This window comes from Elephas maximus, chromosome 23 (assembly GCF_024166365.1).
Source record: "Elephas maximus indicus isolate mEleMax1 chromosome 23, mEleMax1 primary haplotype, whole genome shotgun sequence".
Taxonomy (NCBI): domain Eukaryota; kingdom Metazoa; phylum Chordata; class Mammalia; order Proboscidea; family Elephantidae; genus Elephas; species Elephas maximus.
This window is the reverse complement of record NC_064841.1, coordinates 10009191-10031051: the sequence shown is the minus strand read 5'-3', so window position 1 is coordinate 10031051 and position 21861 is coordinate 10009191. Positions and strand designations below refer to the sequence as shown.

The following is a 21861-nucleotide window of genomic DNA, read 5'->3' as shown; positions in this document are numbered from 1 at the left end:
GGGTAGTCATCGGTGGTAGCCAGGTACCATCTAGTTCTTCTGGTCTCAGGATGATGTAAGTCTCTGGTTCATGTGGCCCTTTCTGTCTCTTGGGCTCATAGTTATCGTGTGACCTTGGTGTTCTTCATTCTCCTTTGATCCAGGTGGGTTGAGACAAATTGATGCATCTTAGATGGCCGCTTGTTAGCATTTAAGAGCCCAGACGCCACATTTCAAAGTGGGATTCAGAATGTTTTCATAATAGAATTATTTTGCCAATTGACTTAGAAGTCCCCTTAAGCCATAGTCCCCAAACCCCCGCCCTTGCTCCGCTGACCTTTGAAGCATTCATTTTATCCCGGAAACATCTTTGCTTTTGGTCCAGTCCAGTTGAGCTGACCTTCCATGTATTGAGTATTGTCCTTCCCTTCACTTAAAGTAGTTCTTATCTACTAACTAATCAGTAAATAGCCCTCTCCCTCCCTCCCTCCCTCCCCCCCCATAACCACAAAAGTATGTGTTCTTCTCAATTTATACTATTTCTCAAGATCTTATAATAGTGGTCTTATACAATATTTGTCCTTTTGCCTCTGACTAATTTCGCTCAGCATAATGCCTTCCAGGTTCCTCCATGTTATGAAATGTTTCACAGATTCGTCACTGTTCTTTATCGATGCGTAGTATTCCATTGTGTGACTATACCACCATTTATTTACCCATTCATCCGTTGATGGACACCTTGGTTGCTTCCAGCTTTTTGCTATTGTAAACAGAGCTGCAATAAGCATGGGTGTGCATATATCTGTTCGTGTGAAGGCTCTTATTTCTCTAGGGTATATTCCGAGGAGTGGGATTTCTGGGTTGTATGGTAGTTCTATTTCTAACTTTTTAAGAAAACGCCAGATAGATTTCCAAAGCGGTTGTACCATTTTACATTCCCACCAGCAGTGTATAAGAGTTCCAATCTCTCCGCAGCCTCTCCAACATTTATTATTTTGTGTTTTTTGGATTAATGCCAGCCTTGTTGGAGTGAGATGGAATCTCATGGTAGTTTTAATTTGCATTTCTCTAATGGCTAATGATCGAGAGCATTTTCTCATGTATCTGTTAGGTGCCTGAATATCTTCTTTAGTGAAGTGCGTGTTCATATCCTTTGCCCACTTCTTGATTGGGTTGTTTGTCTTTTTGTGGTTGAGTTTTGACAGAATCATATAGATTTTAGAGATCAGGCGCTGGTCGGAGATGTCATAGCTGAAAATTCTTTCCCAATCTGTAGGTGGTCTTTTTACTCTTTTGGTGAAGTCTTTAGATGAGCATAGGTGTTTGATTTTTAGGAGCTCCCAGTTATCTGGTTTCTCTTCATCATTTTTGGTAATGTTTTGTATTCTGTTTATGCCTTGTATTAGGGCTCCTAATGTTGTCCCTATTTTTTCTTCCACGATCTTTATCGTTTTAGTCTTTATGTTTAGGTCTTTGATCCACTTGGAGTTAGTTTTTGTGCATGGCGTGAGGTATGGGTCCTGTTTCATTTTTTTGCAAATGGATATCCAGTTATGGCAGCGCCATTTGTTAAAAAGACTATCTTTTCCCCAATTAACTGAAACTGGGCCTTTGTCAAATTTCGTGTGTGGATGGATTTATATCTGGGTTCTCAATTCTGTTCCATTGGTCTGTGTGCCTGTTGTTGTACCAGTACCAGGCTGTTTTGACTACTGTGGCTGTATAATATGTTCTAAAATCAGGTAGAGTGAGGCCTCCCACTTTCTTCTTCTTTTTCAGTAATGCTTTACTTATTTGAGGCTTCTTCCCCTTCCATATGAAGTTGGTGATTTGTTTCTCCATCCCATTAAAAAATGTTATTGGAATTTGGATTGGAAGTGCATTGTATGTATAGATGGCTTTTGGTAGAATAGACATTTTTACTATGTTAAGTCTTCCTATCCATGAGCAAGGTATGTTTTTCCACTTAAGTATGTCCTTTTTAGTTTCTTGCAGTAGTACTTTGTAGTTTTCTTTGTATAGGTCTTTTACATCTTTGGTAAGATTTATTCCTAAGTATTTTATCTTCTTGGTGGCTACTGTAAATGGTATTGATTTGGTGATTTCCTCTTCGATGTTCTTTTTGTTGATGTAGAGGAATCCAAGAGATTTTTGTATGTTTATCTTATAACCTGAGACTCTGCCAAACTCTTCTATTAGTTTCAGTAGTTTTCTGGAGGATTCCTTAGGGTTTTCTGTGTATAAGATCATGTCATCTACAAATAGAGATAATTTTACTTCCTCCTTGCCAATCCGGATGCCCTTTATTTCTTTGTCTAGCCTAATTGCTCTGGCTAGGACCTCTAGCACAATGTTGAATAAGAGCGGTGATAAAGGGCATCCTTGTCTGGTTCCCGTTCTCAAGGGAAATGCTTTCAGGCTCTCCATTTAGAGTGATGTTGCCTATTGGCTTTGTATAAAAAAAAAAAAAAAATTTTTTTTTTTTTTTTAGATGCCCTTTATTATGTTGAGGAATTTTCCTTCAATTCCTATTTTGGTGAGAGTTTTTATCATAAATGGGTGTTGGACTTTGTCAAATGCCTTTTCTGCATCAATTGATAAGATCATGTGGTTTTTGTCTTTTGTTTTATTTATATGGTGGATTACATTAATGGTTTTTCTGGTATTAAACCAGCCTTGCATACCTGGTATCAATCCCACTTGGTCGTGGTGGATTATTTTTTTGATATGTTGTTGAATTCTATTGCCTAGAATTTTGTTGAGGATTTTTGCATCTATGTTCATGAGGGATATAGGTCTGTAATTTTTTTTTTTTGTGATGTCTTTACCTGGTTTTGGTATCAGGGAGATGGTGGCTTCATAGAATGAGTTAGGTAGTATTCCATCATTTTCTGTGCTTTGCAATACCTTTAGTAGTAGTGGTGTTAACTCTTCTCTGAAAGTTTGGTAGAACTCTGCAGTGAAGCCGTCTGGGCCAGGGCTTTTTTTTTGTTGGGAGTTTTTTGATTACCTTTCCAATCTCTTTTTTTGTTATGGGTCTATTTAGTTGTTCTACTTCTGATTGTGTTAGTTTAGGTAGGTAGTGTTTTTCCAGGAATTCATCCATTTCTTCTAGGTTTGCAAATTTGTTAGAGTACAGTTTTTCAAAATAATCTGATATGATTCTTTAATTTCAGTTGGGTCTGCTGTGATGTGGCCCTTCTCATTTCTTATTCGGGTTATTTGTTTCCTTTCCTGTATTTCTTTAGTCAGTCTAGCCAATGGTTTATCAATTTTGTTAATTTTTTCAAAGAACCAGCTTTTGGCTTTGTTAATTCTTTGGATTGTTTTTCTGTTCTCTAATTCATTTAGTTCAGCTCTAATTTTTATTATTTGTTTTCTTCTGGTGCCTGATGGATTCTTTTGTTGCTCACTTTCTATTTGTTCAAGTTGTAGGGACAGTTCTCTGATTTTGGCTCTTTCTTCTTTTTGTATGTGTGCATTTATCGATATAAATTGACCTCTGAGCACTGCTTTTGCTGTGTCCCAGAGGTTTTGATAGGAAGTATTTTCATTCTCATTGCATTCTATGATTTCCTTATTCCCTCCTTAATGTCTTCTATAACCCAGTCTTTTTTCAGGAGGGTATTGTTCAGTTTCCAAGTATTTGATTTCTTTTCCCTAATTTTTCTGTTATTGATTTCCACTTTTATGGCCTTATGGTCTGGGAAGATGCTTTGTAATATTTTGATGTTTTGGATTCTGCAAAGGTTTGTTTTATGACCTAATATGTGGTCTATTCTAGACAATAGTGCGCTAGAAAAAAAAAGCATACTTTGCAGCAGTTGGGTGGAGAGTTCTGTATAAGTCAATGAGGTCAAGTTGGTTGATTGTAGCAATTAGGTCTTCCATGTCTCTGTTGAGTTTCTTACTGGATGTCCTGTCTTTCTCCGAATATGGTGTGTTGAAGTCTCTTACTATAATTGTGGAGGTGTCTGTCTCCCTTTTCAGTTCTGTTAAAGTTTGTTTTATGTATCTTGTAGCCCTGTCATTGGGTGCATAAATATTTAATATGGTTATATCTTCCTGGTCAATTGTCCCTTTAATCATTATGTAGTGTCCTTCATTATCCTTTGTGGTGGATTTAAGTTTAAAGTCTATTTTGTCTGAAATTAATATTGCTACTCGTGCTCTTTTTTGCTTATTGTTTGCTTGATATATTTTTTTTTCCATCCTTTGAGTTTTAGTTTGTTTGTGTCTCTGAGTCTAAGGTGTGTGTCTTGTAGGCAGCATATAGATGGATCGTGTTTCTTTATCCAGTCTGAGACTCTCTGTCTCTTTATTGGTGCATTTAGTCCATTTACATCCAGCGTAATTATAGATAAATAAGTGTTTAGTGTTGTCATTTTGATGCCTTTTTATGTGTGTTGTTGTTGACAATTTCATTTTTCCACTTTTTTGTGCTGAGTCATTTTTCTTTGTAAATTGTGTGTTCCTTATTTTCATAGTATTTAACTTTATGTTTGCTGAGTCATGTTTTTCTTGGTTTTTATTTTGAGTTATGGAGTTGTTATACCTCTTTGTGGTTACCTTAATATTTACCCCTATTTTTCTAAGTAAAAACCTACTTGTATTCTCCTATATCGCCTTGCATCCCTCTCCATATGGCAGTTCTGTGCCACCTGTATTTAGTCCCTCTTTTTGATTATTGTGATCTTTTAATATTGACTTCAATGATTCCCTATTTTGAGTGTTTTTTTCTTTTTAAAATTAATCTTAATTTGTTTTTGTGATTTCCCTATTTGAGTTGATATCAGGATGTTCTGTTCTGTGACCTTGTGTTGTGCTGGTATCGGATATTATTGGTTTTCTGACCAATTTCCTTTAGTATTTCTTGTAGCTTTGGTTTGATTTTTGCAAATTCTCTAAGCTTGTGTTTATCTGTAAATGTTTTAATTTCGCCTTCATATTTTAGAGAGAATTTTGCTGGATAAATGATCCTTGCCTGGCAGTTATTCTCCTTCAGTGCTCTATATATGTCATCCCATTGCCTTCTTGACTGCATGGTTTCTGCTGAGTAGTCTGAACTTATTCTTATTGATTCTCCTTCGTAGGAGATCTTTCTTTTATTCCTGGCTGCTTTTAAAATTTTCTCTTTATCTTTGGTTTTGGCAAGTTTGATGATAATATGTCTTGGTGATTTTCTTTTTGGATCAGTCTTAAATGGGGTTCGATGAGCATCTTGGATAGATATCCTTTCGTCTTTCATGATGTCAGGGAAGTTTTCTGCCAACAGATCTTCAACTATTCTCTCTGTGTTTTCTCTTATCCCTCCCTGTTCTGGGACTCCAATGACACGCAAGTTATTCTTCTTGATAGAGTCCCACATGATTCTTAGGGTTTCTTCATTTTTTTTAATTCTTTTATCTGATTTTTTTCCAGCTATATTGGTGTCAATTCCCTGGTCTTCCAGATCTCCCACCCTGCATTCCATTTGCTTGAGTCTGCTCCTCTGACTTCCTATTGCGTTGTTTAATTCTGTAATTTTATTGTTAATCTTTTGGATTTCTGCATGCTGTCTCTCTATGGATTCTTGCAACTTAATTTTTCCACTATGTTCTTGAATAATCTTTTTGAGCTCTTCAACTGCTTTATCAGTGTGTTCCTTGGCTTTTTCTGTAGATTGCCTTATTTCATTTCTGAGGTCATCCCTGATGTCTTGAAGCACTCTGTAAATTAGTTTTTTATATTCTGCATCTGGCAATTCCAGGATTGTATCTTCATTTGGGAAAGATTTTGATTCTTTAGTTTGGGGAGTTGTAGAAGCAATCATGGTCTGCTTCTTTATGTGGTTTGATATCAACTGCTCTCTCCGAGCCATCACTAAGATATTGTAGTGATTTATTCTGTATTTGCTCACTGAGTCTTATCTTGTTTTGTTTTCTTTCAATATACGTAGATGGGCTACTAGATTGTGCTGTCTTGATTGTTGTAGCCCTTGACTCACTTATGTCCTATTACCAGCTGGTTTGGGCTGCTACCAGATATATAAGCCTAAGAGTCCATTCACTATTCTTGAGTAGAATCTGATTTTGGGTCATCAAGTGTGTGGTGCAGACTGCCACCTATCCACCTAGAGAAGTAGTGGTGATAGTTGTGTGCACCAGATTCTAGTAGCAGCAGGGGTTCACACTCCAGGGGGGGCAGGATGCTGACAGGCTTCCCCCAAGTGCCAGTGAGGTAGGTGTGTCTCTATTCCTAAAGCACTTTGGTGGGTGGGCTCTGCAGCTGTACCTTAGGCCCCCAATGCAAGTACCTCTACAGATTGGTAGGTGTTACCCTCCTTAGACCCCTAAGGCAGGAGGCTAGGTGGGTCTGGGGGGAGCTTCAGCCCTCAGTTCCCTGTTGTGGGTCAGTGAGGGCTCTGTTGAATTTGCGGAGATATCAGACCTGGGAAACTTGTCTTTCCAGTAATCCACTAAAACAATTATAGTCAGATCCCTATCAGAATTGCCTTTGCATTATAATAGCCGCCTTGTTCCCTGTAGGGATGAAAGCCGAAGACTGTGGATCACATATGCTTGGCTGAAGCTGGTTCTGTGTTTTTAGTCCAATTAGGGAAGGATTTTTGGTCCCTGGGTTTTTTGTAGCTGCTTCTTTCAGGCCAGGAGAATGGGTTAGGAAAAGACAAAAAAAAAAAAAAAAGAAAGAAAAACCGCAGCGCGCTTCACTCTCTGGCTCAGGAAATTCCAATGTTAATGAAGCTGCCTGGGAAGGGGAGGGGAGGGTTCAGATAAATAGGAGAGAGTAGCACCCCAGAATATAGACAAAGTTACTTATCTTGCTTGGGATGACTGTTTTATTTGAGATTCCTGAGGGGCACATCGACTGTGTGCGCTGGCTGGGTGGAGATTGCCCCCGAGGGTCAAGCCCGCGTCCCATGCTTGTGCTGTCTCAGGAGCCACGGTTAGTTCCTCCGCTCCCAGTCCAAAGCCCAGCGCCAAGGTTCCCCGGCTGGGACGCCGCACTCCTGGCTCCAAAACCAGTCGCTGCCTCCCAGTGACTTCTCGTCCTGTCAGCCGCATCGCTGTGCTGCCTGTTTGCACTTGCTGGGCTTCCCCCGAGGTCACTTCTGGGGGCTAGGGCTGCGCCCCATGTTTGCGCCGTCTCAGGATGCTGTGCTCAGCTCCCCTGCGCCCAGTCCATAGCCCGGCGCCAAGGTTACCTGGCTTGGACGCTGGCTCCAGGCTCCAAAAACAGTCGCTGCTTCCCCGTGGTTGTTCGTTCTCAGTCTCTGTCACTCAGGTCAACTCTTTAGATCTGTGTTTGATGGTCAGGGTTCATAGATTGTCACGTATGTGATCGATTCACTTGTTTTTCCAAGTCTTTGTTGCAAGAGGGATCCGAGGTAGCTTCTACCTAGTCAGCCATCTTGGCCCCGCCTCTCATGAGTCCTGTATATTTATCTTGTATCCACAAACTTGCTGAATTCTGTTCTGGTAATTTCTTGATTCTCTTGAGCTTTCAGTGTAAAAGCTTTGAAGTATAGAAAGTTAGAAAAACAAACAACAAAAAATGCCCTTAACAAACTAGGAGTAGGTATAAATTCTCTTAAGCTGAAAAGGTTATTGACTGAGAACTTAGAACAAACATCATTAAATAGTGAAGTATTAGAAGGCTTAACTTTAAAGTCAGAACAACAAAGGATGCCTATTGTGGCTACTACTAGCATTATGTTATACTTTCTGGTAAACAAGGAAAAAAACAAGACACTGTAAAAATAGTATTTCTATTACTAGAACTAAAGAAACCAAGTTTTTATCTTTTTTGTTGTTGCTAGTAATGCATAGGTGCTGAATTATATATGTCTTCCTTCTATTGAAATGATCATTGGTTTTTCTGTCTTGCTCCACGCTTATGTTGGATTAGATTAATTTGTTTTGTGATATTAAAAATCCTTGCTTTCTTAGGATAAGCCCTGTTTAATTATGATGCATAAATTTTGTGCTTTTATTTTTGGATTATTGAGATTTCAGTTATGGGCCAATCTTACACTTGAACATAGATGTAAAAATTCTAAATAAGATGCCAATTTCAGTGTCCACATAAGGGAAGGCTTTAGTTTTATGGGACTAGAATAATCTCGATTTCAAAACTACCCCATTGCTGTCTGGTTGATTTGACTCATAGTGACCCTATAGGACAGAGTAGAACTGCCCCACAGGGTTTCCAAGGAGTGGCTGATGGATTTGAACTGCCGACATTTTGGTTAGCAGCTGAGCTCTTAACCACTGTGCCATCAGGGCTCCGATATCAAAACGAGATAACCAGTATTACCTAGCCCTATAGAACTGTTTCCTCTTATTTTCTAAAATAATTTTTAAATACAATTTGGTTTATCCTATTATTTGACTCTTTAGATCTAATGATCTGTTTCATAGTTACCTGGGCATTCAGATGTTTTCCTACTAAATTGTATTTCTAAGAAATTGTTTTGTCTGTTTTCAAATGTAGTAGCATAAAATAGTTTATAATATCTTTAGGATTTTGTGGTTAAGAGCTCAGGCTGCTAACCAAAAGGTCAGCAGTTTAAGTCCTCCAGCCGCTCCTTGGAGATCCTATGGGAGAGTTCTACTCTGTCCTATAGGGTCACTATGAGTCGGAATCAACTTGATGTCAGCAAGTTTGGTTATGGTTTATATATGCCGCACAATACGTTCTCTTTACTCATATTCATCCTTGCCTCACTCAACCTTGTCAGAAGCTTACCTATTTAATCTTTCAAAGAAGTAGTCTTTGAGGTTTGTTTTTTCCTTTCATTCAACAGATATTTATTCTACACCTACAGTGAACTCTAGGGTTCTAGGGCTTATCAGTGCACAAAATGTATAAAAATCCCTGATGCCAAATAGCTTACATTTCAGTGGAACTTAAATTCTTTGCTTTCTTTTTAATCTATCTCACTAATTTCTCCTTTTACTGACTTTGTTTTCTTTCTTCTACTTTGTTTAGATTTATTACTTTTCTAGCTTGTTGAGCCATATGCATATTGAATTTTTTTTCTCCAGTATATGCATTTAGGTTATAACTTTCCCTTCAGAGTCACTTTGGCTGCACACCACAACTATTGACAAACAATCTTTTTGTTCTTGTTTGGTTTAATTTCTTTTTTTATATAGGATGCTTCTTTACCACTCTTGTTGTTTCCATCTATGTGAAGTGGGAACTTAGTGTAGTTCCTGGCCCTTGTCATAGAGGAAATGAAATGACTTATCTGAGTGGTACATTTGGGAAGAATCAGTTGGGCATTCTTGGCTTACCTCCATCTTCTTTGTCTTTGGACCAACCTTTCTTCAGGATTTAGCTGTTCATTAGCTCCTTCTGGGTAAGGGGGAAGGGAAGGCCTACTTTATCCCCTAGGTGTCTGTTGTCTATATCTAGGTGGGTAAATCAGCCTAATTCTGTGGTTCAGTTAAAAGTTCTGTTTCTTTCTACATTGAGTTAGGTACTTTCCTTTGCCTCCACCTGCCAGTTCGTGGTCTTATTTCTCAAGTCATTTAGAATCCAGGTGGGAAAAGATAAGCTGATTATAAGGCCCCCTCAGACATTAAAACATCTGTTATGATTTCTTCTGTGATGTATGAGTTTAGTGAATTTTTAAATTTTACAAGACTTATTTTTTTCAATTAATTTTTAATATAGTTGCATTGTGGGCAGAAAACATGGCCTGTATGTTATAGATTCTTCAGTTATTTCCAAAGATCTGTTTTGTGGCATAGTTATATGGTTAAATTTTTAAATGTTTCCCAAGGGGGGAAAATGTGGAGTACAGAGTGCTATATATGTCTTATTAGTTTAAGCTTATAAATATGTTTTGTCTGGTCTTTTTTAAAAGTATTTTTTAAAAACTTATTGTGAAGTAATTCACATACCACGCAGTTCACTCATTTAAAGTGTACAATCCATGGTTTTTAGTATATTCAGAGTTGTGCAATCATTGCCTCAATTCTCTTTAAGTTTTTTGCATTCCTCTATTTTATAAACCGTCAAAGCAACACACACTCAAAGATTGATATCCTAGGCATTAGTGAGCTAAAATGGACCGGTGTTGGCCATTTTGAATTGGACAGTCATATGGTCCGCTATGCCAGGAATGACAAAGAGCTGTGTGATATTCATCATCAAAAAGAGCATTTCAGGATCTATGCAGAAATACAACGCTATAAATAATAGGATAATATGCATATGCCTACAAAGAAGACCAGTTAATATGATTGTTACTCAGATTGACTCACCAACCACTTAATGCCAAAGATGAAGAAATTAAAGATTTTTACCAACTTCTGCAGTCTGAAGTTGATCAAATATGCAGTTAGGATGTATCGATAATTACTAGTGATTGGAATGCAAAAGTTGGAAACGAAGAAGCATCAGTAGATGGAGAATATGGTCTTGGTGATAGAAGTGACACAGAAGATCGCATGATAGAATTTTGCAAGACCAACGACTTCTTCATTGGAAACATCTTTTATCAGCAATATAAATGATGACTATACACATGGAATTCACCAGATGGAATACACAGGATCAAATCAACCACATCTGTGGAAAGAGACGAGGGAGAAGCTAAATACCATCAGTCAGAACAAGGCTAGGGGCCGATGGGGAACAAACCATCAATTGCTCGTATGCAAGTTCAAGTTAAAGATGAAGAAAACTAAAGCAAATCCATGAGAGCCAAAGTACAACCTTGAATGTATCCCACCTGAGTTTAGAGACCATCTCTAGATTTGATGCATCGAACTCTAATGACCGAAAACCAGATGAGTTGTGGGATGACATCAAGGACATCATTCATACATGAAGAAAGCAGAAGGTCATTAAAAAGACAGGGGAAAAAAAAAAAAAGAGACCAAAGTAGATGTCAGAAGAGACTGTAAAGCTTGGTCTTGAATGTAGAGTAGATAAAGTGAATGGAAGCAATAATGACGAAGAACTGAACAGAAGATTTCAAACGGCAGCTCGAGAAGAAAAAGTAAAGTATAATGTAATGTGCAAAGACCTGGAGTTAAAAATCAAAAGGGAAGAACAGGTCAGTATTTCTCAAGCTGAAAGAACTGAAGAAAAAAAATCAAGCCTTGATTTGCAATTTTGAAGGATTCTATGGGCAAAATATTGAATGAAGCAAGAAGCACCAAAAGAAGACAGAAGAAATACACAGAGTCACTATACCAAAAAGAATTGGTCGATGTTCACCCATTTCAGGAGATAGCATCTGATCAAGAACCAGTAGGTTCTTGAAGGAAGAAATCCAAGCTGCACTGAAGGCCCTGGTGAAAAACAAGGCTCCTGGAATTGATGGAATATCAGTTGAGATGTTTCAGCCCTGGCGGTGCTCACTTGTCTATGCCAGGAAATTTGGAAGACAGCTACTCAGCCAACGGACTGGAAGAGATTGATATTTGTGCCCCTTGCAAAGAAAGGTGATCCAGCAGAACAGGGAAATTATCACACAGTATCATTAATATCACATGAAAGTAAAACTTTGCTGAAGATCATTCAAAAGCAGTTGCAGCAGTACGTAGACAGGAAACTGGCAGGAACTGAAGCTGGAGTCAGAGGAGGTGGTGGAACGAAGGATGTCATTGCTGAGGTCAGGTGGAGTTTGGCTGAAAGCAGAGAATACCAGAAAGATGTTTACCTCTGGACTACACAAAGGCTGTTACAAATTACAGATAACATTGTGAAGAGTCCGAAGTCTAGAACACGTGATTATGCTTATGTGGAGCCTGTACACAGACCAAGAGGCAGTTGTTCGAACAGAACAAGAGGGTACCGGATGGTTTAAAATCAGTAGAGGTGTGTGGGTCAGGGTTGTATCCTTTCACCATACTTATTCAGTTTGTATGCTGAGCAAAAAAATCTGAGAAGCTGGAAAATATGAAGAAGAATGTGGCATCAGGATTGCTGGAAGACTCATTAACAACCTGTGATATGCAGATGACACGGCCTTGCTTGATGAAAGCAAAGAGGACTTGAAGCACTTACTGATGAAGATCAAAGACTACAGCTTTATCTATGAATTACAACTCAACATAAAGAAAACAGAAGTCCTCAAAAATGGACAAATAAGTAACATCGTGATAAAGGAAGAAAAGATTGACGTTGTTGTCAATGATTTCGTCTTACTTGGATCCACAATCAACACCCATGGAAGCAGCAGTCAGGAAATCAAACAACGTATTGCATTGGGCAAATCTGCTGCGAAAGACATCTTTAAAGCGTTAGAAAGCAAATATATCACCTTGAAGACTACAGAAATCTACGTTGAGAGCTGTCTGGACATCTGTTATTTTCTGTCCTTCCTATTGCTGTAGAGAAGCCTGTTGTTAGTATAAATATTCTCGGTGGGTAATTTGAATTTTCTTTCTGATTTTTTTTTTTTTTTTTTTTTGGGTGTGTTGCAGTTTCTACTCTTTGCCTAGGTTTGAGTTTATTTTTATGTATCTTGCCCAGCACTGACTATGAGGACTTTTTTTTTAATTTCAGAGAGTTCTCAGCAGTATTTCTTGAAATATTGCTTCTCCCTTGTTCTCTGTATCCTCTCTGGAAATCCTTTTATACCTATCTTATACCTTCTTATTCTTTTATCAGTCTCTCTTGACCTGTACTCTAAGTCTCTCTTTTTTTTTTTTGCCTCCTTTGCTTTCAGTGTAGTATTATATACAGATCTTTCTTTCAGGTCATTGGTTCTTTTTAGCTGAGTCTAATCTTTAAACTCATTTATGGAGTGTTTAGTTTCAGTGATTTATTTTTGTCTTTTTCAAAGTTGTAGTGTCTTTTCAGAACTTCTGATTCTTCTTTCCGTGGGGGAAGGGATCATTTGTTTCTCGCTAGTAGTTCATATTCGTATCTTATGCTCTGTTTTCACTTTATACACGTTTACACTCCTTGTGGGGCTAACTGCCTCATTTATCATATCTTGACTCTTGCTCCTGGTGCTTCATTTCTTCTTGGTGGAGAGGGAGGGTAGTTTATTCTCAGTAGCAATTTGTTGTTGTTGTTAGCTGCCACTGAGTCGCCCCCCAACGCATGGTGCCCTCATGCACAACACAGCAAAACGCTGCCTGGCCCCGCGCCACCCCACTATCAGTTGCAGATGGGACCGTTGTGATCCACAGGGCTTTCACTGGCTGATTTTCAGAAGTTGGTCACCGATCAGTTGCAGATGGGACCGTTGTGATCCACAGGGCTTTCACTGGCTGATTTTCAGAAGTTGGTCACTGATCAGTTGCAGATGGGACCGTTGTGATCCACAGGGCTTTCACTGGCTGATTTTCAGAAGTTGGTCACCGATCAGTTGCAGATGGGACCGTTGTGATCCACAGGGCTTTCACTGGCTGATTTTCAGAAGTTGGTCACCGATCAGTTGCAGATGGGACCGTTGTGATCCACAGGGCTTTCACCGGCTGATTTTCAGAAGTTGGTCACCGATCAGTTGCAGATGGGACCGTTGTGATCCACAGGGCTTTCACTGGCTGATTTTCAGAAGTTGGTCACCGATCAGTTGCAGATGGGACCGTTGTGATCCACAGGGCTTTCACTGGCTGATTTTCAGAAGTTGGTCACCGATCAGTTGCAGATGGGACCGTTGTGATCCACAGGGCTTTCACTGGCTGATTTTCAGAAGTTGGTCACCGATCAGTTGCAGATGGGACCGTTGTGATCCACAGGGCTTTCACTGGCTGATTTTCAGAAGTTGGTCACCGATCAGTTGCAGATGGGACCGTTGTGATCCACAGGGCTTTCACTGGCTGATTTTCAGAAGTTGGTCACCGATCAGTTGCAGATGGGACCGTTGTGATCCACAGGGCTTTCACTGGCTGATTTTCAGAAGTTGGTCACCGATCAGTTGCAGATGGGACCGTTGTGATCCACAGGGCTTTCACTGGCTGATTTTCAGAAGTTGGTCACCGATCAGTTGCAGATGGGACCGTTGTGATCCACAGGGCTTTCACTGGCTGATTTTCAGAAGTTGGTCACCGATCAGTTGCAGATGGGACCGTTGTGATCCACAGGGCTTTCACTGGCTGATTTTCAGAAGTTGGTCACCGATCAGTTGCAGATGGGACCGTTGTGATCCACAGGGCTTTCACCGGCTGATTTTCAGAAGTTGGTCACCGATCAGTTGCAGATGGGACCGTTGTGATCCACAGGGCTTTCACCGGCTGATTTTCAGAAGTTGGTCACCGATCAGTTGCAGATGGGACCGTTGTGATCCACAGGGCTTTCACTGGCTGATTTTCAGAAGTTGGTCACCGATCAGTTGCAGATGGGACCGTTGTGATCCACAGGGCTTTCACCGGCTGATTTTCAGAAGTTGGTCACCGATCAGTTGCACATGGGACCGTTGTGATCCATGGGGCTTTCACTGGCTGATTTTCAGAAGTCGGTCACCAGGCCTTCCTTCCTAGTCTGTCTGAGTGCGGAAGCTTTATTGAAACCTGCTGAGCATCGTATCAACGTGCAGGCCTCCACTGACACACAGATGGTGGCCGCACGTGAGGTGAATTGGCTGGAAACCACCCCACATCTCTCACATGGAAGGCGGGAATTCTACCACTGAAGCACGAGTGCCTCGCCCACAGCAGCTCATCGCATGTTACCTGGTCGTGGAAGTGTCTCTGTGGAATGATCTTGCATTTACTTTGTCAGGACCCCCATGACATCACATGTTCTGGACCTGTTTTAGTTTCTCAGCTTGAGGGTTCCCACCATGTAAAGAGTATAATTCAGACTGAAAACCCAGCGTGGGGCAGACCTCTGGTTTCAGTCTCTCAGAGGAACTTGTTCTTCTTGCTCAAAATACCTTAAAAAGTTAAGCAAACATCTTTGTAATGTCCTTGAACTGAGGGAAAATGCCTCTTAATTTAGAATTTGGGCGTTCAAAGATCTTGGTTTTCTGCATAATTTCCGTTTCAGTTCTCCTTTTCAGCGGGCCTTAAGGCTTGGTCACCTGTCCCCGCACGGGAGTGCACGCCCAGACACTCAGCCCTCAGGGCCTTTGTCCGTGTCCAGTAGACCCCAGAGTTGCCAGGGCATCGGCTTGTGCATTTGATGCTCTCTCCTTGGCTCTGGCCCCTGTGGACTTCTCTTTCATTTTCGCAAGCACAGTAACTTGTGGTGAAAAACGTTTTGTATGTTTTATCCAGCATTTCTAGATATTTGTAGTAGGGGAATGCTGTGTTAGTTTGTTACATTGTTGGAAGTAAAAGTGCAGTAACTAACAAGTGCATGTTTGAAAATTTTACTAGTTTGTAATGTATGGGAATCTGAACCCTCCCATTCATCTTGATCCGTTGGAGTCTTGGTTACGTATAGTCTACCATTTGTATTTTTGTAAGGAAACAGTTATTTATAATGCCTCTGTCAGAGTAAGTTAAAGATTTCAAGGTCAATGATTAAAAATTCAAAGGAGCATTTATGGCTTAACTAATCACTAATTTTGGAAAGCCTGGTGGTGTAGCAGCTACGGCTGCTAAGCTAAAGTTTGGCAGTTCAAATCCTCCAGGCGCTCCTTGGAAACTCTATGGGGCAGTTCTGCTCTGTCCTATAGGGTCACAATGAGTCGGAATTGACTTGATGGCAGTGGGTTTGGTTTGGTTTTGGTTAATCACTAATGTAATTTAATGCTTTAAGTAATCATATTACTGCAATTAGGATTTAAGTGACTTGAATTGGTTTGCAGCAGCTATCTAGAAACTTAAACGCATTTGGTATTTTAATGGCCATTTCCTATTTGCATGTTTAATATCTGGCCCCTTTTTTTCTCTTTTACTTTTAGATCACAAAATTTGTCCAGGACCGACATAGAGCTAGAAGAAACAGACTTCGTAAAGATCAACTTAAGAAACTCCCTATACATAAATTCAAGAAAGGTAAGTGAACACTCTTGTTTCCTAAAGGATCACCCTTAGTTTACTTAGGAATACATGGCCACCACATTCTAATGCTGCCTTCTGAGTCCACTGTACACTATGCCCAACACAGGCAGTCAGTTAGGAGTCAATGTGGAAGAGGGTCTCCTGCCGGGGTGCCTCTGACAAAGGCAATAAAGGGGGCGTGGTCTGCAGAGAGTTTAAAAACAATAATAAAACCGACCCAAATGCTTTTTATCATCACCACGTGCCAGCAGTTCTAAGCAGTGTCAGTGGATAAAATACTTCTTTGCGCCAGGGTGGTATGCTCCCACTTAGCCCACCCCACCCCAATGGCTAACCCTGCCCCCACCTCACCACCAGGTGCCACTGTATGCTGCTTCATCAATACCTAAGTAGCCATTATGTGTCAATACACTTTACATGTATCATCTCATTTAATTTTCATACTTTTATGAATGGGTATGATTATTATTCCACTTGTACAGAGGAGGAAATCGAGGCTCAGAAGGACTAAGAGTGTTAACTAATGTCACATCGCTAGTACTGACAGAGCTGGGGTGGGTTGAATACTCCCAGCAACGTAGTCTCCCCTCACTATTCTTTGATGAACTTTTAGTGCAGGCAGATGGTTGTTAAATTATTTTGACTAGTCGTTCCAGATTTTTCCGTTTACAATTAAATTTCGATATATCAGTAAAAATCTTTTGTTTTTTAATTCAGCAGAGAAAGGGAGTAGGGAGTGAGAAGAGTAGGGAAAATGGCATTAATACATAGTTCTGCCAAATTTTATTTTCCAAGTAATAAAATGTTTAAAAAACCTATAATTTACTATTACCATTATTTTATTAAAAATGGAAAATTGGACAACAATCCAAAAACAGGAAAAAGAACGTCATATTAAAATAAATAGATAAATGTATTTATAAAAAGGTACTGCGCTGCCATTATGCAGTATGGATTACCGTATTTTTTAACAAATAACGTGCTCCTTCTGCATTTGTTTGCCAGCCATACCCTCCCCCCCAGAAGCACCCTCACAAGCCGGTCCTCTTCCACATGTTGCAGTAAAAAAAAAAAAAGAGCCTAGTGCGCTCACGAAAATACCTCTTGGCGGGGAGGGTGCAGCCGGCAAACAAACGCAGAAGGTGCACATTATTTGCGTAAAAATATGGTAATGAAATTTGATCACAGACCAGAGCTATTTTGAGGACTTGCTTTAGAAACTTCTTTCGGCTCCCTTTTGTATGTTTATTTTGGTGTTTTCTAAACCGAGAAAAAAAATTGTTTTTTAAAAAAAGATTTCGATAATGTCCTGAATTTAAAAAGGGCATATGTAGTTTTTTGGTCAGTATCCTATTATCAGTGCCAATCATTTTCAATTTCCGGGATTAAAAAATTTTTTTTATTTTTAAACTTTATTGTGGTAAAAAATATATAACAGATTTTGCCATTTTAACCATTTTTAAGTTTCAATTCATTGACATAACCACTATTTTCAAAAAGTTTTTCATTACCCCAGACAGAAACTCAGTACCCATTAGACAATAACTCCTCATTCTCCCTCCCCCTCAGGCCCTGGTAACCACTGATAAACTTTTTCTTATATGCATTTGCCTATTCTCGATGTTTCGTGTAAGTGGCATCATGCAGTATTTGTGTCTGACTTATTTCACTCTGATAATGTTTTCTAGGCTTATCCATGTGATAGCGTATATCAGAGCTTTGTTTCTCTTTATGATTGAATAATAATCCGTTGTATGTGTACACCACATGTGATGTATTCATTCATCTGTTGGTGGCTGCATGGGTTCTTTCTGCCTTTTGGTAATTGTGAATAATGCTGCAGTGTTCACTGGTGTATAAGTATCTGTTTGAGGTCCTGCTTTCAAGTCTTTTGGGCATATAACCCAAACCCATTGCCTCTGAGTCGATTCCGACTCACCATGACAGAGCAGAACCGCCCCGTATGGTTTCCGAGGCTGTAAATCTTTATGGAAGTAGACTGCCACATCTTTCCCATGGAGCGGCTGGTGAGCTCAAACTTCCAACCTTTCAGTTAGCAGCCAAGTGTTTAACCACTGTGCCACCGGGGCTTCTTTTTCGGTATATACCTGGGTGTAAAATTCTCATGTCATATGGTAATTCTATGTCTAATTTTTTGAGGCACCACCAAACTGTTTTCCGAAGTGGCTGCACCATTTTACAATCCCACGTGTAATAGACGAGTGCTTTAGTTTCTCCAGACCCTCATCAATGCTTGTTAGTTTCATTGTTTTAATAGTAGCCATCCTCGTGAGGGGGAATGGCACCTCACTGTGGTTTTGATTTGCATTTCTCTCATGACTAATGATATCAAGCATCTCTTCATCTGCATGTTGGCCGTTGGTTCTTCTTTAGCAAAACGTCTATTCAAGTCCTTGGCCCATTTTTAAATTGAGCTGTAGGAGTTCTCTGTGTATTCCGGATAAAAAACCTTTATCAGTATATATGGTTTCTAAATATTTTCTCCTGTTGGATATATACGGTTTCTAAATATTTTCTCCTGTTGTACAGGTTGTTCACTTTCTTCATAATGTTCTTTGATGTACATAAGTTGTTAATTTTGATGAAGTCCAATTTATCTATTTTCTTCTTTTGTTCCTCATGCTGTTGGTTTCATATCTAAGAACCCATTGCCAAATACAAAGTCATAAAGATTTGCCTTTATGTTTTAGTCTAAGGATTTGTGGTTTTAGCTTTTACCTTTAGGTCATAGATCCATTTTGAGTTCATTTTTTATGTGATGATGAGGTAGAAGTCCACATTCATTCTCTTGGATGTGGAAATTCAGTTGTCCCAGCACCATTTGTTGAAGAGACTTTTCTTTCTGATAGACTTGGCACCCTTGCTTAAAATCAGTTGACTACACATCTATGGATTTATTTCTTTGAACTCTTTAATTTTATCCCACTGGTCTATATGTCTGTCTTTGTTCCAGTACCACACAGTTTTGATGCCTGTAGCTTTTTAGTATGTTTTGAAGTCGGGAAGTGTGAGTTCTCCTACTTTGTTCTTTTTTTAAAGATTGTTTTGGCTTTTAGGGGCTCCTTGCCATTCTGTATGAATTTGAAGATTGGCCTTTCCATTTCTGCAAAAAAGACTGTTGGAATTTTGATAGGGATTGCATTGGATCCGTATATCACCTTGGGTAGTATTGCCATCTTAACAATATTGAATCTTGCATTCCATGAACACAAGATGTCTTTCCCCTCATTTAGGTCTTCTTTAATTTTGTTCTGCAGTATTTTATAGTTTTCAGTCTTTCAGTAAGGTGAAAGACTTCAGTTTCCCTGGTTAAATTTATTCTTAAGCTTTTATTCTTTTAGATGCTATTTTAAATAGAATTGTTTTCTTAATTTACTTTGCACTGTTCATTGCTGGTGTGTGGAAATAACAACTAATTTTTCTGTGTTGATTTTGTACTGTGCAATTTTGCTGCAATCATTTGTTAGCTTTGTCGTGAATTCGTTGGTATCTTCTCATAATGTGAATAAAGATAGTTTTACTTCTTCCTTCCTGATTTGAATGCCTTTTTATTTCTTTTTCTTGCCTAATTGCTCTAGCAGTGGTGACAGCAGGCATCCTTGTCTTGCCTCTGGGCATTCCTGAGGGAAAGCTGTCAGTCTCTCCACTGGCTATGATGTCAGCTGGGGTTTTTCATAAATGCCCCTTATCAACTTGAGGAATTTGCCTTCTGTTCCTAGTTTGCTGAATGTTTTTATCATGAAAGGATGCTGGATTTTGTCAAGGGCCTTTTCTGTGTCAATTGAGATGATCATATAATTCTTTTCCTTTATTTTATGAACGTGTTGTATTAAATTTATTTATTTTCTTATTTTAACCCACCCTTGCATTCCTGGGATAAATCTCGCCTGGTCGTGGTATATAATCCTTTATATATTGTTTGGTAGTATTTTGTTGAGGATTTTTGCATCTATATTCTTAAGGAATATTAGCCCGTAGCTTTCATTTAGTATCTTTATCTGACTTTGGTATCAAGGTGATGCTGGCTTCACAGAATGACTTGGGACGTCCCTCCTCTTCTATTTTTTGGGAGAATTTGAGAAGGATTGGTGTTAATTCTTCTTTAAATGTTTGGCAGAATTCACCAGTGAAACCGTCTGGTCTTGGGCTTTTCTTTGTTGGGAGGTTTTTGATGACTGATTCAACCTTTTCACTTTCGGCATCCATTTAGATTTTCAATTTCTTGGGTCAATTTAGGCAATTTTTGTGTTTTTAGAAATTTGTCCGTTTCATGTAGATTATTTAATTTGTTGGTGTACAGTTGTTAATAATATTCTCTTATAATCTTTGTTATTTCTGTTATGATTGGTAGTAATATCCCCTCATTCATTTATTATAACTCATTATAATTAAAATTGTCTCAACTGTCCTACTGACATACACTGTTAATTGACATTCATACAGTAAGCATGGTAATAGATTGAAAATATAAGTGCTGCTTATTTATTAACGTATTTTTTGTTTCTAATTTAAATACTCTAAGACAGATTTTTAAAAACTGTTAAAACAAAGTAAGGTAGAAACTATTAAAACAAGGGTGGCTACATTTATAGTGGAGCCCTGATGGTGCAGTGGTTAAGAGCTTGGCTGCTAACCAAAAGGTCGGCAGTTCAGATCCACCAGCCACACCCTGGGGGGCAGTGCTCCTCTGTCCTGTAGAGTTGCTAAGAGTCGGAATCAACTTGACAGCAACTGGTGTGGTATGGTGTACATTTATAGCCATCAAAATGACCATGTTCCTTAGTTCGTAGATCTTCTCCCCACTATGCCCCTAAAACTAAATTCTTTGCTTATTGTTTGTAAAGGAAAAGTTTTCCATTCAAAACAGTACATCTGTTCTTGAGACTACCAATAAAGAAGGAAATGACCATGAAAAATTTTATTGGGTTTAATTCAAATAGTTTCCTAGAACTAAGCTGCATTTTGGAATTCCCAAACTGTATGAGGGGCCTAGGACACTGCCGCAACCTCATGGGGTTGCCACAGTGATTTTCGATTTTCAAGAGAAACACGGGCGGCCGTCAGACACTGTGGAAAGCTACTAGCCCAGCGGTCTTTAATTTCAACCTTAGATTGCCACAGTCCTTCAAATGATGGCTATGGTTTTGTGAGTCTGGGTTTTCAGTGGTTGTCGGGACAAAAAGCAAGCACAGCAGGGAGGTCAGCTGCCGCAGGAAATGCCTGTAGCAGTGTCCAGTCGGACTGCAGAGCTGTGCAGGGCCTAGCAGCACTGTTAGGACGTGAACGCTTAGACGCTGGGACCTAACTATTTAATACACAGAACGTTTAGGCGTTTCCGTTGGCCCAGAGGTGGTGTGAAAAAGTTGGGGACAGTAACGATACGTGACCTGAGAAGGTCTGGGAACCTTTGCCATGGTCTGTCATAGTATTTCTGCTTGTAATCCCTTTGTCAGATGTTCCCTTTTCTTAAATAACAGCTCTAGGATCAGTACCAGGAGATTCCAAACGTGAACTAAAACTAAAATGTTTCGTGAGCTTTGAAAAGAATATTGATAATATGTAAAAATCAAACACAAAGGGGATATGTCATAAAACATAATTATAGTATTAGCTGGAAGCCAAAGACAGTTTTTAACACCTCATTGGTACTCGCTTTGGTATTTAGTGCCTTACAGTGATTACAAAGTGAGGCTGCAAATGGAGCATAAACTGCTTCATAAATGGTATCTTATGTCTGTCCCGTAATTCCACGAATCCTTTGTTGATTGTAGCTTAAGTGCAGTCTTTACTTATAACTACTTGGATGAGAAAAAAAGATTAAAACACTCATTATAGAAAATAAGGCCTAAAGATACTAAAGTCCCTATTAGGGGATATTATTCTGAAGTCCATGCGATAGAATGTTATGCAACTATTTTCAGATGTTTTGAAGTAATTT

At 39.3% G+C, this 21861-nt stretch overlaps 1 protein-coding gene across 4 annotated transcripts in view; it reads left to right on the top strand.

Moving 5' to 3' along the window:
* The window catches only part of RNF13 (ring finger protein 13), a 125427-nt gene that overhangs the window by 91542 nt on the left and 12024 nt on the right, over positions 1-21861 (top strand). For all 4 annotated transcript variants that reach the window (XM_049867109.1, XM_049867108.1, XM_049867110.1 and 1 more), the window contains one exon: positions 15803-15896. In XM_049867109.1, the coding sequence (XP_049723066.1) occupies positions 15803-15896 (94 nt within the window). The remainder of the gene's footprint in view (positions 1-15802; positions 15897-21861) is intronic.